The sequence below is a fragment of the Anoplolepis gracilipes genome, unplaced genomic scaffold (genome assembly GCF_047496725.1).
Source record: "Anoplolepis gracilipes unplaced genomic scaffold, ASM4749672v1 Contig18, whole genome shotgun sequence".
Lineage (NCBI taxonomy): Eukaryota > Metazoa > Arthropoda > Insecta > Hymenoptera > Formicidae > Anoplolepis > Anoplolepis gracilipes.
In genome coordinates this window covers 1628999-1648466 of record NW_027328669.1, presented here as the reverse complement: position 1 = coordinate 1648466, position 19468 = coordinate 1628999, and the positions used below count along the sequence as shown (strand labels likewise).

Genomic DNA, 19468 nt, shown 5'->3' with positions numbered 1-19468 from the left:
TAGTTGCAACATTTCCATTTAAAAATGCAAAATACAAGATAATTTTTAAACATCCATTTAAAATAGGAAATGAAAAATAGACATTTTTAAAATGGTTTTTTAAAAATAAAAATGACTTTTTTTTAAATATTTATATTCTTATATTTATTTATATTTAAATTCTTATTCTTATTATCTCTCTATTAAATTAGATTAGATCTTATACTATCCGTTCTTATTTTTTACGTGAAATTAGATCTGTATTCTAGTATCATTGCATGATATATGATTGCGTGAATGAGTGACAATAGTTTGGTTATACACACAATGACTAAATATTTAATCTAGGATTTATTTTACAATGAACAAGTGCAATGCAGTGATGCATACATAAATATCCATTTATTGATATTTAGAACTAATGTTATCGATATCTCGATTAATTTTTGAATTTGTAAAAAAATTTATTTGAAGTAGAAAATGGATAATGAAAACTATTGAAATGGAAATATAAAATGGCTTTTGAAAACATGTATTTTAAATGCGAGATACAAAATAGATATTTTACATTTTCCATTTTAAATGCATTTATTTCAAATAATGCACATTTCTGGAGATATCAATTAAGTTTTGCTCAAAGATTGCAAGGAAAAAAGGGTTTCAGGCTCGAACAAAGTTTGATCAAAATATAGTAATTAAGAATATTCATGAATTATCTGATTATGAGTTGTTTAAATTTTTTGTAATGAAAATGAATTAGAGCAATATAAGTATGTTTTTTTCTGCAATGATCAATTACAAATTATTAAAAATTAGTTACAAAATACATATATTTCTAATTATTCTTGAAAAAAATGGTCTAGTGCAACTTGGATAAATTATAAATATATACTTATTATCGAATTATCGATGATATCGTGTGATTGTACTTCTTCTTCTGAATATGAGAATTAAAATTTTTATAGATTAGAAATATCATTTATTAGTAGAACATATATGTACATCAAAATGGCATATTATAAGTTATAAGTTATCAAGATTTATATCACAGTTAATTTTAGCTGACGGTAAAATGCATGTTTGCTCTCAAAAGATACGTAAGGCACGAATGGCTCAATTGAGAATCGAAGTCAAGATTTCTTTTCGTTTTCTAGGCAACTATTCTTACTATCTAAACTACTTAGACCTCAGACCTCGTATCTAATGGCATTTTAAACACAATGATAAAGTCATACAACTTCTGTAATTTGCGTTTTTTATTTATGTTTTTTAACTCAATTATAATATAGTATTTTAGTATCAATAATAAACAATATTTTTTGTTGCTCGTATTTGGCCTTTACGTTCATATATTATTATGTTTGCATAAAGTTAATAGTTTTCTTAACAACAAACCATATATTTCTTATGCAGTGTGAGTGAGACTAGAAACAGTTTGAGATAGAATTGTTGCAGAATTTGATAATTTTTCGCTAAGAGTTATGTCAAGTTAAAGGAAGTATAGATTTCCATACCAATAAGATTAAATTTTGATTTAAAATGCCATTATCAATTCGAAACCATTGCAATTCTGTTTAAGATGTATTGAAGTGCGCGTGGGTACCTACGTGCATTACAGAAATGAAGACCTCACGGTTCATAGCATTATTCGAAATCTGTCTGTGTGATTATTGTTTCTTTCTTTTCTTAAAAATCAATTTAAAGTCACATTATATGTTTATGATAAATGTATTGTATATAATAAGCTTTCTTAATATTACATACAATAATAATGTCTTTTGTTTTATCAGATATGATAGAGAAAACATACTATGTTGTTAGTATCTTACACTACTTCCAGAAAAACTCAATACTTCAATACTTCTTCTTTAAAGTATTTTATATCAAAAGTATAATTTTGATGTAATTAATTTGCAGTTATAAACGACTTTTGTCAATTAATAAGAAGACTCAAGATGGCAATGTCTGAAATGGAAAACAACTCGCCCTCAATAGAAGACATTTTAGATCCAATAATATCTCTCTCTTGGTTCTTGGGCGGTGGCCTTCCACATCCGTCACATAAATCTAAAACTGATACAATAATCCTCTGTATCACTCACCTCGTAATGTCTTCTATTATCATAGCTTACGATGTGACACATTCCTCCATCTTTGATAATGTCAAAAGCAATACATTCAAAATTATGTACTACATAAACAAAATGATTTGGTATATGTTGGCGTGTTATTACGTTTACGATGGTATTAAGCAATACGATAAATGGTCTAAATTAATGAAGAAAATAAAAAATCTCGATAAGCAGCTCAAAGAAGTAACCGGAAAGTCGATGAATAATCGGTTGATAAAAAATATCGAAATATTGGCTATTCTCGTGATTATCGTTTTCAGTCTTCTATCTTTAATCATTCATATTTTGTATCATTATTTTACATGTCCTGAAGATATTTTAGCATCTGACTTGCTGCTTTATTATATGATAGCTCAGTCATTGATTAATAACTTTGTCTTTGACATTATCATCTACGTGTTGTTCTGTAGATTTCGAATGATAAATACATTTTTGATGGATTTTGCAAATGTGCAAGTTAATTCGAATCAAATCAAACGGATCAAAGAATTACACAAGAGTAAGTATTCATATTTTATTAAAAATATTTTCACACTTTCTTTGGAGATAAATACTACTTCATTATCTTTTTATAGTTCATGGCATTATTCTCGCTCGATAGTATATACAAAGTATCTTGAAATTAAATATCAAAATTTCGACATTGTATGAAGGATCAATACTAAAACTATTTGCGAAAACTATTTACATAACATACAATATATCTATTGTGTATCTATATATATATATATATATATATGTTTTTACGTTTATAATTTTAAAAAATATCACGACAACAATATTAATATTACATTGTCGATTTGACCTCTCTGTTGCAGAAATTTGTGATTTAGTTACTATGATAAGCAATATTTATGGCTTTCGTCTTCTTCTTTGCTCAACAAATTGTTTCACCATGGTCGTTGTTATGCTATTTGGAATTTACATAGGCGTGATAGAAAGATATTACGTATTCATGCTGATGAGTAATTTGCTTTGGATTTTATACGCTGTGCAATTTGGCCTAATGTGTTGGATTTGTACACTTATACGTCAAGAATTCAAAAAGACCGGAACAATTATATGTACGATTAACAATAATTGGCCTGCTACAAATCTTAATAGCACAAGAAACGAGGGCTGTATCAGAAACGAACTCAAATATTTTTTTATTCAATTACAACAACATCAAGTAGCAATTACTGCTTGCAGTTTTTTTCAAATAAATAATGGACTATTTAGTAGTGTGAGTATACGATTATTATCTATAGATCAAGTCCTTTTTTATAATATACACTTTATTGGTTCAAAAGTCCGAAAATAACTTTTTATGCATATTTATCGACTACTCAATGACGGTACAAATTTTACCATGAATGACGTTACTAAAGTCAGGTCAACGTTATAACTTTACCTTTTTTAAATGGAAACCTATTTTTTATTATATATTTTTGTAACTAATGTCAAAATATTTTCAAAATGGTATAATAAAAAGCTAAATTCCGTTAAGTACTTTTTGAATTATCAGTTGATAAAGTTTAGTTTTAATAGTATATTTTCATTCATAGTAAAATTCATATTGCCATCTTGTATAATGCTAATGCATCTTTTTAAATCTTTATGATACACTTTTACTTGAATTTTTCTAAAACGCATTTTTTGTTTATGAGATATTTGACCGTTTTAAGACTTTTGGAGCATTCTTATAATTAAGATTACTACATTGAAATAAATAAATAATAATTATTTCTTTTTTTCAGTTTGTTGGTGTAATTATCAATTATTTAATAATTTGCATTCAATTTCACGATCCGAAAATCTGTAGTCTTAAGTCAACAGAAAATGTAATAAATTCCCATATAACATCAGATATTCTATGAATACATCCTTTTTTGATATGAAAATAACATCTTGTATGTCTGTTAAGATTTTAACTAAAATTCAACGATCTGTATATTTTAAACTAAAAAATATCTGACATTTTATTGTAAAATCAGAATGTTATAATCGATTTCTTCTCGCCTCGTTCGCATCTATTCATGAATTTTTCTTAAACTCATACTTTTTCACCAAATTTCCGATCTTAACATCACACACAAACAATATCGAATATTTATATATATATTTTATACACATAGTTTGGATGTACATCACAAAATACAGGAAGAAAAAGTATAGAAACTCGAAAAAATCTCGAAAAATATAAGTTTTAACGAAAAATGTTTCAGACAAAGTTGTATGAGTTTGAGAAGAACATAAGATAGTGTCATTGATTTGACCTTGAATAGTCACTTGAAGGTCACGTAAAGGTCACCTTTAATTTCTTAAATAGAATATTCTATGTTTAATTACATTTTCTCATAGCTCACCTCGAGAGCTTTTCACAATTATAATATAACTTCTTTTAAGTTAGAAGGTTAAGAATTTCTTGAGATATTTTAAAATTTGTCATGATAGTTTTTAATATAAAATAAGAAATAAATGAAAAAAATGAATAAATCTTGCCTTTAGATAGCCAAATCTTTCTTCAATCTTGCCTTAAATTCTTTTTCTCTAAAGAAAGAAATTTATTCTTCTTTCCATACTTTTTCCTTACCCTATATAATATGTATATTTATTGATATATTTTATAGTGCATATTGATATATTTATATGTATATCAAATGTCTATACATACATTATGCAATCTCCAAGTGCGTACATTGCATAATTTGTATACACTTTTGTAGTCGTGCGATTGTTATTAGCCTTAGTATATGTGATCGCATTGATTTAATTTCGTCCTTGAAAAGAGCGGTAATATATATACTATTAGAGTTGGATGGTGATCGTGCACGCTGCGGCGTTGAAATTTGCCTGAGGCGAAGAGTATGCGTAAACACAGGTTCGAGTCCACCCAGACCCTATAGGAGTAAGAAAATTTAGTCGTAAGGTGGCTGTGCACGCTGCGTCGCCCAAGCTTATCTGAGATAACCAGTATGGCGGAACGCAGACTCGAACTCACCCAGACGAATTAGGATTAAGGTCATAAGTTTAAGATAAAAATGTAATAGGTATAGTGTATTAGGAAAAAAGAAATAAAAGTTTGTTATAGTCTCTTAGGTGAAAGCTAGGGACTTAAAACCTAACCCAAGGTTTTTTTTTATATACTATTATTATATTTGTAAAAGATAATAAACATTTAATAAACCGAGAGTTCCATTCTTCGGAAATATCGAGGAATTAAAGCTATTTGTCACCTGGAGATTGGTTAGAGATTCTTGGAGAAGAGATGTGTTTACGAAGAAGCAGATAAAAATATCCATAATTTTTATGAGGGACCTCTCATATTACAGTAGTATAACGAAATAGAAGACACAACAAAGAGTCTAAATATCTCATAAGCATTAGAGTTTGGCAGGCCTAATTATCAGAGATTTCGATCGAGCTTTCGAGTTGAGCAACGGACGACAACTTACATTCTGCCAAAAAAGACCAAACTAGGTTTTTTAAATGAAACTATCTTAATTTTTTATATAAATCGATTTCTCGCAATATTTTGCGTACAAACTTATAAAATTATGAAGATATAATAGCTAAAAATTGAATAATTTACGAGATACTTTATACTTTAATTCAACATAATTTTACATAAACCATGAAATATCTAGTAAATATTCATTTTTTATGATTTTATCTCAATACTTTTATGCACATAATAATGAAAGGAATTAATTAGTGTAAAGAAAATCCATAGTTGTCTTAAAGAAAAAATATAAATTTGCAATAAATAGTTACATGCTGCTCGTTTGTGGGACAAGCGGTTATCCTTTTTCAATCTTTGCACAAGCTCAATAAAGGACTCCACACATTTTGTGCGAAAATGTGGCCCCGGTCAAATTGGCTGAAGTTATGGTATAATATAGTTCAGAATTCTTGATCAAAAGTCTCAATGAGCATGGGTCCTAAAAATAAAAAATTTCTGTGAGAAACGAAATTGAATAATGTTAAGAATATGGCTGCAAGCGGATCTAATGTATCATCGGCACTTCAAGATCAAGTGTAGATATTTCAAAAAACGTCATCAGTGTAACCGCTGGCAACACTGGCAAGATCCATCCAGCCAATAAAGGCAACATTTAACCGGATCACATTTCCATACAAAATGTGCAGGGTCCTTCATTAAGTTTTTTAAGGCTTACAAAAACTCTTTTCCAACATATGAACGTTACAATGTAGTAATATAAAAGATTATTATAATGCTAAGATTATTGCAATGCTTTTCATATCAATCAAATGAGGAAACTATTAAAAATAAACATTGTGAAACACTGTAATCATATTAGACGTAATAACGCGCAACACTCGATCATTACAAAACATCGGATTAATGACTATGATTTTTACTTGAACAACGTTTATGTATTGAATGAGGAATGAAGGACCACCTCCGTTGAGACATACGAAGATGATACATATTAAACAGCAGTCGTACAATTTAAATTACAAAATAATATTGAGCATTTTAATAAGTGCTATACGGGTGTTTTAACATTCTAGCACAGTCAAATCCCCCGCAGGAGATTAGTTTTGTATTTTTACAGTGCTTATATGTACGATGTTCTTCTAATCCTCTTTCCTTTTCCTACTTCTTACGTTTCTCTCACTCTGCTATTTTCTTTTTCTTTTCTGTCTCTGTTTCTTTTCCTTTCCTTTCTATCCTGTCAGAATCATACAACCGTCCGCACATTGTCTCTTCATTGGATTTATTTATAAGATGTGATATAAATAATTCTCTCAAATAAAATTTAATTACTTTTATTTGTTGCATTTGCATTTAATTTATTTAATTATCTGGTTTGTCTTTGTTATAACTGTCTTTTTTGCTAACAGTATAATTTTAACAAAGTGCTATTAATTTTCTTAAATTTGATTTATCTCATGTGAACTTCGACTAACTTTTTATTTTTTAACTTTGATACTAATATTATTACTATTTTTTACGTTCAACTTGGACACAGTACTTTTTATTTATTTCTTAACATTTTCTTGAACATTTATTTTGGACATACTATTGTTACGTCCAGGCCCGTAGAGAGGATGAGTCAGAGGAAGGGCGTAACAAGAACTGTTCCGATGTCAAAAGTCTTATCGACGAGTGACTCGGTCGAGCGAGCTGCAGGTTAGCAAACAGGTAAACGACGGGTGTCGATATTACTCTGTTATGCGAACGCTCTCGGTGGTCCCTTTTTGGTAAGAGAATCGAATCTCTTTTACGCGGGACGGGACCTTGTGTGATCTTTTGCGTGGAGGGAGTGAGGGAGTTAAATAAGTTTACCGATCATTTTAATTTTTAGATTAACATTTATTCAATTAATTCTTACCATTTTACATATAATCTTATTAATATCTTTAAAATTATTTGTATGAGTGTGTGTGTGTTTGTGTGTGTGGATCGCGGGTGTTACAAAAGTACGGAGGTCATCAACCAGAAAAAGGGGGAAGGAGTGCGATTCTAAAGATTCTATCCTGGTTGGTATTTGTTACAATTTATGAAGAGAAAAAAAAATTAATAATAATAAAGATTTGTGAACGGTGTTATGCGTGTTACGGCGCGATGTCGATGTCTTCGAAGACGCTATCTATAATGCTGAGAAGAGCGGAATCGCATATGGATGTAAGTTTTGATTCTAAGGAGGGAAGCGCAGAGGTGTCAGAGTCTGCTGAAGAGTATTCCAAAGAGGAGTCGGGTAATTCTATCGTGTGGTTCCCGATGAATTATCCGAGAGGATTACGGACGAGGAATCGGAAAATGTTGGAGGAGACGACGGCGGTGAGTCATCGGATATATCGATGACTGAAGGTGAATGGGGTACGGGGGAATACGATGGGGAAGGAAAATCTATTTCAGGATAACTATGGGTAGATGGGAAAAGGGTTTTTAACGGCGTGGAACAGCGCGAATACTGCGAAGAAGAAAAGGGGGAATCTAAACTGTTGGTTTCGTTCTCGGTCGTATCGTCCGATCTATTGTCTCGATTTGCTCGCGAGAATCGGCGGGTCGGCGCGATTTTAGGCACTTTAAATAAAGAACAAGGTTGAATAAAGGGGAAAGGAGACGATAAGAGAAAGAGAAAAAAACAAAAGAGAAGGAAATTAAACTTACTATTTAGGCAGATTGGTTGCGTTTTAGCTGCTGGTGTAGTTGTGGCTCCAGTTGTGGTCTTACTCGGCGGGTGGTCTTGTTGAGCACTGACTCTAATAGGTTTTAAGACGTAAACGGAACTCCCGTAGTGTAAAACGAATTGCTTGAGTCAGCGAACGACCGAAAAATCTGTGCCGAATGAATCTGATGCTGTACTGTCGACTGATTTTAAATTTTTGGTGTTCGTAATGCGCGAGTCTTCCCTTTTTATATTAAATCTTGAGGGCGTGTTAACAATTTGGGCGGGAGTATTTTTGAGATTTTGACGTGTAAAAAGCTGTCGGTGAGATCCTTCTCCTCCTTATTTTTGATTGTTGCTGGTTGGTGGGCTCTGTACGGCCTTTCAGGAAATTTGGAGATTCTTCATTTGGTTATCTCCTGGGATTATCCAGCTGTTTCTATCCATTATTTATTAGGGTATCTCGCTTTCGATCCTTTTCGGTCATTTCTTTAAACATCGATTTCAATGTTTAAAACATTTTTTCGTTCCGCGGCCCTCTTATGACTGGTCGGGCAATTATTGCTTTATCTTTATAGGAGGTAAAGACGTGGAGCCAATAGTGCGTAGCGGCGTTATTTGTTTCTTTCTTAGGATTATGCAGACTGTTTGTCTGTTTCGTTGTTTAGAGGATTTCGTTATTGATCCCTTCCGGTATTTGTTTAGATATCGTTTTTAGTAGGTCTAAACATTATTTGATAATAACGGTTCTTTTTTATTGCGCGACTCGTTTTTTATGACCGATCGGACGATTATTGTTCATTTCGTGGGAGGAAAAACGTGGAGCCGACAGGACGTAACACTATTTTACATACTATTCTAACTTGACATTATTTATATAATTTTTTTCATTAATAACTTTGACATATATTAATTCGTTTTATTTTTATCTAATTTTATTTAATGTTTTGTTATTCTTACACTGCGTGCCCCTTACCAGTTCTTACTGGTTCTTTTCATTGTATAGCCTATAATTATCGCTTCAAATATACATTCAAACACGTTCTATATAGAATTATCAACTGGCTCAAAGAGTGCACCGGATAATTCTTTGGTTGCAAGGACCTAGTTGAGTGAGATGGTCTCTCTGATTACAATTATCGTAGCAATTAGCAATGCAGGGAGCATTTGTGATCTTCTCGCGGATGTAAATTTTAGTTACTTATTTATATTTTAACAGTTTTATTTACATAACATTATTTTTTAAACTCTTTTCACAGACTCTCGACCGACCTCGTTATTTAATTAGATTAATATTTTTGTGTACTGCATACCACTAAGGACGATTCCAAAGTTGCGGAAAAAAACGTGGTTTGTGTAGTAATTTATGTATTTATTGAATATTGAATATAGACTTACATGCGCAACAACAGCTGTTTGGCTCTTCCTTGTAATTTTAATTTAAATGATATAAGCTTTTGCAAATTTTCAGTTTACTATATACATTTATATTTACAAATATGTAAAGCATAGAAAGATTAAATAAGATTTAATAATACTTATAAAGAATTTTTCGTTTTTGTGTTGCCGTTTTTTATAAACAATTGAATCTCATCACGTTTGCTATAATTCTTTCTGGCAATTAATGTTAACGTTATTGTAAACACAGTAATTAAAAAATGTCTCGACGTTTCCAAAAAGTGTGGGAGTACGATTTTTTACACGTTGAAAATATAGTGGGACACGCAGAGTGTATTATATGTGGAAATATACTTGAGTTTAAAAAAAGATCGGAAATTATACAGAATAACGGATCACCTCCCGATGTCAATGACCTTGACATATATTATCAAGGTCATGACCCTGAGTAAGGTTCTGAAGGTTTTAGCCAGCGCTCATGGTTTATTAAAAAGTTATTGTTCTTACATTGTGACAGATGGTGCATCAGTAATGATTATTGGTCGTGAAAAAGGATTTGTTGATCTACTAAGAAAGCATAGTGTAACTTGTCCGATTTTACATTGTATTATTTATCAAGGAGTTCTATGTGCAAAACTTTTTAAATTAAATGAGACATTAAAATTACGATTTCTTCGTCAATGAAAGTTACAAAAACAAAAATGCAGAATCGTTTAGAGGACGACACTTTTTCAGATATTTTTCGTCTTTCCATAACAAAAATAGAGATCAACACAGATGAAGTTATTGCAGAAACATCCATAACAACAAGGACAAATGCAGAAGTTGTCACAGAGACTTAATTTGGCGCATAGGAGGTAAGATATTTGTTTTTCTTAATAATTTTTGAGTGTCGAAAAGCTTAAAATCGATCACATGATAGAACCTAGGCGGAAAAGGAGTTAGATAGAATTGTTTGCATAGAGTTGCGGGGTGTTAATGAAACTATCATCATATGCCACTTCTGGACAACACTGACATAGGACATATAGAAAAGAAATAAAGTTAAAAATAATAATTTATAAGACTTTTAAATAAAACTAATAACTAATAAAAAAGACACAAAGCTGTAAGAACATTGACTGCGCAAAACGTTTTACATAATAAGCTACGGAAGCAAAAGTATTGCGAGAGCGTGGAAAACGCTCTCAATATCGCCGAATTACGAAAAGATACAAGCGAGACATTTTTAAACTTCCTTTGCTTACATCCGGGCATCGCCGCCATGAATTGGATGACCTGACCATATTTGATCATATTACCAAACGATCTCTTCCGATTAGGCTAATCGAAGAAATAAAATAACTCACCGCGGATAAAGTTCCGAAAACGACTTATCTCCGATTTGGATGAAACTTGGTGAAAACTTTCAATTTCAATAAAAATGAAATTTCTTAAAAGGATTTTAGGCGACTAGTACAAAAACATCATTTTTCACAATTAAATACTAAAAATTTTTCGTAATTATACAGTGGCTCTAATACATCTCTTCCACGGTTTGAACCTCGTTTTGCTTGGAAAGTTGCAAACCCATGTGGAACCTCGCTTTGTCTTACAAAGTACATGCGAAGACACAGTGGGTTCCGCCCCCTTGCGGGGGGCTCCATTACCAAGAAACTAGACACATAGGTTCAGGTTGAACCTTGCTTCGCGTGGAATGTTGCAAACCCATGTGAAACTTGGAGAAAACCTTCAATTTAATGTTAATAAACAAACTGATATTTTCTTATTTGTTCTGATATTTTATCATAAAAAATGATCTTCTCGTAATAGTCGCCTAAAATCCTTTTAAGAGATTTCATTTTTATTAAAAAGGAAGGTTTTCACCAAATTTCATCGAAATCGGAGGTAAGTCGTTTTCGGAACTGTACTCAACTTATTGCAATTTTTCAGAACTTGTCACCTTTAAAATCAAAATAAAAGTTATTAAATTAAATACAATTCATGAAAAACATCTCTTGCAAATTTCAAATTGGAGAAATGTATAGTTTTCTAGTAAAAAAATTATTGAAAATGTAATGTTGAGAACGCATGGCCGTCTAGCGCAAGACTGGTTAACTAAAGCCAGCCTGTTTATAATAGTTTTTTGTCAGAGTTATAAATATATATCAATTCTAGATATTGATACAATTTTATAAACCATATTTATTACAATTATATTTATTTCAAATTAATTAATTTTGTTTAAAAAGATTTTTTTATATTATGTTATATGAATTATCCATTTTCAATATCTTTTTTTATTTTCAATTTTTTTATGTTTTAATTTTTTTTTTGTAAATTATGTATTTTCTGCTTGAATATATCTTTTCTTTATTTGTAAAAATATTCTTCAATGTTTAGAAGCAGAAAATATTTTTAATTCTAATAATTGTTTTTTCTAATACTTTTACAGAATAGTATGATTGTGTTCCTGATACAATTTTCATAATTTCATCTCTTTTCCAATTTTAGTTTAATAGGATATATTTCTTTTTTAAATTAAAAAAAAATCAATATTTTTAAAATTTTGGTTTGCTCAATCAAAAAGTTGTATAATTAAAATATAATCATCAGAAACTTTTTGTAAACTCGCTTATCTAGGATTACTTTTTACATAATAGCTGCAATACTATAACACACATTTTTAATAAGAATACACCATTATGTAAAACAAAAACTGGAAAAAAGATATAAATAAATTGCGAAAACGATAGAGAACAAATTATATTATTCTTAAAAAAATTAGAAAAAAACATGTATCAGAATTGAAATATTTTTGCTTTTGAAAATTCAAAAAATTTTCAGATAAAAAAAGATCCAGTCAAACAGAATATATGCAATTTAACGATAATGAATTAAAACATTAAAAAATTGAAAATAAAAAAAGATACTGAAAATGAATAATTCATAAAATGTAACACATAATATAAATATCTCTTTAAACGAAATTAAATAATTTGATAAAATTGAATAAATATGATTTATAAAATTATATAAACGTCGAGAATTAGTATACTATTTATAACTCTGATTGTGAGTATAATAATCATTTCAAACAAGTTGCTGCTACTCGTCGCATGCTAGACGGCCGGGTGTGCGCTCAATATTACGTTTTGAATAATTTTTTATTAGAAAACTCTACATTTTTTCAATTTGTAAGAGACATTCTTTATGAGTTATATTTTAACTTAATCATTATTATTTTAATATTAAAGATGACATTTTCCGAAAAATTGTAATTAAGTTTAACTTACTTAAGAAAAAATGGACTTATGTAATTATATATGATCATATCTAATTGGCTAATTATATAATTATAGTCAAAAATTGACGCGATATGATCTTATATAAACAAATGTGATTATATGTAATCAAATATGACATAATCAAACTCATTATATATATATGTATTATGTGATTATATAATGTGTTTATATATGTATAATCAAATTGACCTGTCCGATTTTTTAAAAATTACTTTAATATATTTATATCTTCTAAATGGGAATTGTATCAGAAATTAAACTGACAGAAGTAGTTACAATCTTATTAGTCTCATTTTCTAAGTTCCTTTATATTTGTTCATAACAAATCTGTAATACGGGTATAAATAACGAATAATGCGTTACATAGCGATAAACAAATCAACTATAACTCCAATATGTACATACATAATTAGATATAATTATATATTTTTAAATAGAATTAGATTAAATCTTTAGTGAGTCAATTTTTGTGATAAATGTGGAAAATTAGTAAAGTATAATTTTATGAATAGAGGGTTATTTATTTACAATACCTATATTAATTTATATAAACAATTTCATATATAAAAGAAGGGATATCTTGAAAAAACTTAAAACTTTGTTTAGATATTATATATCCGGAGAAAAATAGATATAATATAGTCAGATATACATATTTTAAAATTAATTAAGATATGAAAATATAATTAGATATGAAAAGATCTGACAACATATGTATTTTAAACAACGGATTAATTAAAACGACCTGACTAGCCAAAATCATTCAATTGATTCACACGACGTTTCGACCATATGGTTATGGTCCTTTTCAAGTGTAACTATAAAGAAAATATATAACGGATCAAAAATTATATGGATACAATTTATACCGAATTAAACGCAAACAATACAATATAATGTCGTTAAAAAACTAGTCTATTCACACGTAAATTAAGAAAGAGAAGAAATAATCCAATGGGACATGTTTAAAAGTAGAACTTAATTATGGAACAGTTAAATATGTCACTTAGTTAAAATCAACGGTTATTAAATTTGAGATAAACACAAACAACGAGACACGTCATGTCAACATGAGTTTTTAAACGAAACTGTCAATGTTTAGAAAGAAAAACAGTTCAAACGACCTTTATAATTTTGTCATAAATATTATTTAAATTTTCGGTATCTCTTTGTAGGTTAATCGTGGAGTTAAATTTCTTGATGAAAAACATTTCGGCTATTTCTATTTCCTTAATAAATTTTTCATCATATAAAATAACCGGCTTGTCCCACTCAAAATCATGTCCAAATTCAACTCTGTGCTTGCTAACGACTGATTGATTGGTAGGATGTAATTTTATATTGTTAAGATGTTCTTTAATACGTGTGCGTACATGTCGTTTTGTTTGGCCTATGTAGAGCGCATCGCAATCCTTACACTGTAATTTATAAACAACATCGGTTCTATTGTCAGTATGTAATCTGTCTTTACCACGCTTAATCAATGTATTAAGTTTATTAGTTATAGTCATAACGACGTTCAAACCAGCGTCACAATACGACGCAAACAAAAGCTGAATTCATTGACATAAGGAATTGAAATAAAAAGGCTGTTTTGTTGTAATTCCTTCCCCCGGGGGTCAAAATCTAAATTGTCGCGATTTTTAAAAAAATTAATCCTCTTTTTAATGTGTCGTCCAATAAGTTTGTCAGGGAAACAATTATTACGCAGCGTTTCATAAACGGTACTTAAATTCTCATTGTGGAATCTAGTATCAGAGAGCAGTAAAGCATGATCAACAAGACTATAAATCGTATTAATTTTATATTTCATGGGGTGATTCGAGTAAAATGGTTTTAGGTCAATTATAAAGCCAGCTTCACATATAAACGACGGATGGTCTTTTTCCAAAAAGATCAAGGACGGTATTATTGAGAGTGGTCAAGTAATAATATCATTGGATGTTAGTTCGTTATTTACTAATGTCCCCAAAGAATTAGTTCTGAGCGCCATTAAAAAACGCTGGAATAACATCAGTTCTGCTACTAGCTTTAGCCTTTCTCAATTTATACATGTAGTTGAATTGATTTTAGATTCGACAAGTTTTAGTTTTAATGGACAGTTTTACGAGCAAATTTTCGGAAGCCCTATGGACTTTCCTTTATCTCCGATACTAGCGGACATTGTCATGAATGATTTAGAGTCTCATTGTTTAAGTTTGTTAAGTTTTAAAGTCCCAATTTACTATAGATATGTTGACGACATATTTGCAATAATCCCACGCATATGCATAGATGAGATGTTAGATACCTTTAATAATTTCTACCCTCGTTTAAAATTTACGTTTGAAATTGAACAAAATAAATCCATTAGCTTTTTAAATACTACTGTTTTACGTGTGGACAATAGACTCATAACTAATTGGTACAGAAAACCCACTTGGTCGGGAAGATATATCAACTTTTACTCGAATCACCCCATGAAATATAAAATTAATACAATTTATAGTCTTGTTGATCATGCTTTACTGCTCTCTGATACTAGATTCCACAATGAGAATTTAAGTACCGTTTATGAAACGCTGCGTAATAATTGTTTCCCTGACAAACTTATTGGACGACACATTAAAAAGAGGATTAATTTTTTTAAAAATCACGACAATTTAGATTTTGACCCCCGGGGGAAGGAATTACAACAAAACAGCCTTTTTATTTCAATTCCTTATGTCAATGAATTCAGCTTTTGTTTGCGTCGTATTGTGACGCTGGTTTGAACGTCGTTATGACTATAACTAATAAACTTAATACATTGATTAAGCGTGGTAAAGACAGATTACATACTGACAATAGAACCGATGTTGTTTATAAATTACAGTGTAAGGATTGCGATGCGCTCTACATAGGCCAAACAAAACGACATGTACGCACACGTATTAAAGAACATCTTAGCAATATAAAATTACATCCTACCAATCAATCAGTCGTTAGCAAGCACAGAGTTGAATTTGGACATGATTTTGAGTGGGACAAGCCGGTTATTTTATATGATGAAAAATTTATTAAGGAAATAAAAATAGCCAAAATGTTTTTCATCAAGAAATTTAACTCCACGATTAACCTACAAAGAGATACCGAAAATTTAAATAATATTTATGACAAAATTATAAAGATCGTTTGAACTGTTTTTCTTTCTAAACATTGACAGTTTCGTTTAAAAACTCATGTTGACATGACGTGTCTCGTTGTTTGTGTTTATCTCAAATTTAATAAGCGTTGATTTTAACTAAGTGACATATTTAATTGTTCCATAATTAAGTTCTACTTTTAAACATGTCCCATTGGATTATTTCTCCTCTTTCTTAATTTACGTGTGAATAGACTAGTTTTTTAACGACATTATATTGTATTGTTTGCGTTTAATTCGGTATAAATTGTATCCATATAATATTTGATCCGTTATATATTTTCTTTATAGTTACACTTGAAAAGGACCATAACCATATGGTCGAAACGTCGTGTGAATCAATTGAATGATTTTGGCTAGTCAGGTCGTTTTAATTAACGCGTTGTTTACAATTAAATACTAGCGACTTTAATCTCTAACTTATAATATGTATTTTGTACATGATCACATAGGTATAATAATATTTAAAATTTTGCACAATATTATCTTATCTTTATATAATCATTATATAATCAGATCTATTTATATAGAAAAACAGATATATCCGAATATAATTATATAAACATAAGATCACATCGAGCAATTTTTTAAATAGTATTATATATGATCATATAAAATTTTGAGATTGAACAAACTTACCTAAGTGAGGTTCAATCATAATTCTATGAGACGCCTCTTTCAAAGAGATCAAAGATGTAGTACTCCCCACTTGCCCCAGTGTCGCCACAAGTCTTCAAAACTAGGGAAAAAATTTCCTTATATGACGCCATCTCGGCGCCCCATGCGTGGTCGCAATTCATTTTTCAAAGCTCTGCCGTAACTTAGGAACAGGGTATCTCTCTCGAGATAGAAGAGAGGGAGGAACTGATCTCTTTGGAAGAGGCGTTTCATACAATTATAATTGAACTTCACTTAAGCCTTGTGGTCACAATACTAAGGGCCACTTGCACCAACATTGATTAACTTTAATCACCGATTAACTTATATGTTTCTTTCTTTCTTTTGAACTTATCTAAAAGAGACAAAGATATAGTTTAATCAATGATTAAGCTAATCGAAGTTTGCTGCAAGTGGCCTTAAAACTTAGTTCGAGTTCTCGATCCGAGAAACGAATAGCCAATAAGATTACCGCTTTTCGATAAAAACTGCAAGTTGATTGGCTAAATATTTCTCGGATCGAGAACTCGGACCGAGTTCTAGTATCGTGACCACAAGGCTTTAGGTAAGTTCGTTCAATCTCAAAATTATATTTCGCGCCTCTTCCTCGAGATCAAAGATATAGTTGTTTAAAGCTAGTTACGGCAACCAGATCATTAAAGAGAGAACGAACAAAAACCAAAGAATTTTTTTTTGTCAACTGTTATCTATACAACTTATAATTTATGTATATATATCGTTTTCTAATACTGCTTCCGCAAATTGGACATTCTCTGAAGTAACGCAACGTAAAATCGCGCAAAGGTTTCAGAACTTTTAGACCAACCAGCTGTCTTTCGTATTAGGTCAATATATTGACTCCTTGACGTTTTGCTGCCGACGTCGATGCATGACGTGTGCTATATGCCGAAAAAATATTGACATCTATACCACTTTTTGACAAAACCTTCTTTATCCACCGACTAAGTGTCTGTGTGCTTAATGCTTTATATGGCCTTTTAAACGATATGAATAATTTTTTAACTGATCTCCGTATTTCTTTGGTCTATTTTAAATACGATAAGAATACTGTGGCTGCACAGACAGATTTGTCCCGAATAAAAAATGGTAACCTTAGTAATGGTTGTTTTTTATTTGGACCGGATGTTTTTATTGTGTCCGGAATTTTTATCTCCAACGAATTTTCATCCGTTCGGTAAATGTTTCTTATATCAATTAATGCCAAAGTCTGCATACGGTGTCCTGTAACTAGAGCCAACAAGGTTACTAGTTTTTGTGTCAAGTATTCTAGATTTAAGTTTTCATTCGAGTACCAATTCGATAAATTTTTTAACACAATTTGTGAATTCCAAGTCAAGTCATATCTGGAAACAGCTGGTCTTAATTTGGCTACACCCTTAAAGAATCGCTGGATTTTTTCGTTTTTCCCTAATTCCGATTCTACAATTAAGGAAATTGCTGACCTATAACAGTTTAATGAACTCAATGATGCATTCTTCTTGAACTCTTCCGTTCAGAAATAACAATATGTCATTTGAAGAACCAGAAAACGGGTCAATTTTTTCTTTATTGCAGAAATTCCACCATTTCTTGAGACCGGAGTCGTATTGTTGAAGCAATGACTCTGACAAGGATTCTATTAAGATATCCACCGATTTCAGTGGAACTTCTTTTCGGATGAAGGCTTCCCGGATAATCTACCAGCCACCAATGAAAGATGATGCCACAATGGGTGTGCCTCTCTGTAAGAAGATTGTATCAAATCTTTATTCTGCTGAAAAATTATGGGCTCATCGTCTAGTAAAGGCAAAAACAGAGGAAACCATGGCTGGGTTTCCCAGTATGGTACGACTACTATGCCTTTTGCTCCTTCATTTTCAATTTTTCCTAATACTCTTAAAATTATGGAAACAGGAAGGAAAGCATAAAAGAATCACTGTTTCCATTCCAGTGTAAAGGCGTCGACGGCGATAGAATCGGGATCTCTCTGCCAAGATACGTATCGATGACATTTGGTATTTGTCCTTGAAGCAAATAAATCAATTTGCGGTTGACCAAAAATTTTTACAATTTTTTGGAGGGCGTTATCGGAAATCTCGAACTCTGTTTCTGGTTGTAATCTCCGTGACTCAAAATCTGCCTCGACGTTTTCGCTGGAAGGGATAAATGATGCCATAATACAAATCTCTCTCTTCTCACACCACTGTCAAATTTTTCTGGCGAAAGAGATTGAAACGACTGTCCCTCATCCGATTGATGTATGTGATTGTCGTTGTGTTGTCCATACTAAACATGATATTACAACGTTTTTCGTTAGATGCGAAGCATTTCAGACCAAAGAACGCCGCCATCAGTTCTAGTAAATTTATGTGTAAATCTAAATCTTCAGCCTTCCAGTACCTATGACTACGGCCTTCACAAAAAACACCCTATTCCGTACGGGATGCATCAGAAAAAATTGTTAACTGGTAATCAGGCTCGAGCATTGGTGCGTTTGCGAAATGAATATTTCTTTTCCATCATGCGAATTCTTCATCTAAGTCAGCTGAGATGGTCATTGTTGCATCAAAATTCTGATTTGATTTCCAGTTCCCGGGATCTCTCCTTTTCGAAACGTCTCACGTGAATCATCCCGCATTTTAGAGCCGGACATCGAGAAAATAATGTTCCTACAAAAGCTGCGAATTCTTTTATTGTGCAACGTGATATTTTATTCAATTTTTCCAGTAA

General features: G+C 31.0%; 1 protein-coding gene and 2 long non-coding RNA genes across 6 annotated transcripts in view; 1 reads left to right on the top strand and 2 right to left on the bottom strand.

Moving 5' to 3' along the window:
• Positions 1–1934: 1934 nt before the first annotated feature.
• Positions 1935–3988, top strand: LOC140675802 (uncharacterized). The gene is made up of 3 exons (XM_072910407.1): positions 1935–2610; positions 2930–3336; positions 3851–3988. The coding sequence occupies exons 1-3, from the start codon at positions 1935–1937 to the stop codon at positions 3968–3970; spliced, it is 1203 nt and encodes a 400-aa protein (XP_072766508.1). The 3' UTR covers positions 3971–3988.
• Positions 2017–19468, bottom strand: part of LOC140675804 (uncharacterized) — a 59620-nt gene continuing 42168 nt past the window's right edge. The window contains exons 4-6 of one of the 4 annotated variants that reach the window (XR_012048470.1): positions 5868–6034; positions 5330–5551; positions 4915–4993 (exon numbers count right to left, since the gene is read on the bottom strand). This is a non-coding gene — a long non-coding RNA (uncharacterized lncRNA). Of the gene's footprint in view, positions 2053–4856; positions 4994–5329; positions 5552–5867; positions 6035–19468 lie in introns of those variants that run through there. The other 3 variants (XR_012048469.1, XR_012048472.1, XR_012048471.1) reach the window with 3 other exon arrangements.
• LOC140675805 (uncharacterized) lies at positions 7551–8720 on the bottom strand. The gene is made up of 2 exons (XR_012048474.1): positions 8236–8720; positions 7551–8148 (listed from the first exon to the last, which is right to left on the bottom strand). It is a non-coding gene; the product is annotated as an uncharacterized lncRNA (long non-coding RNA).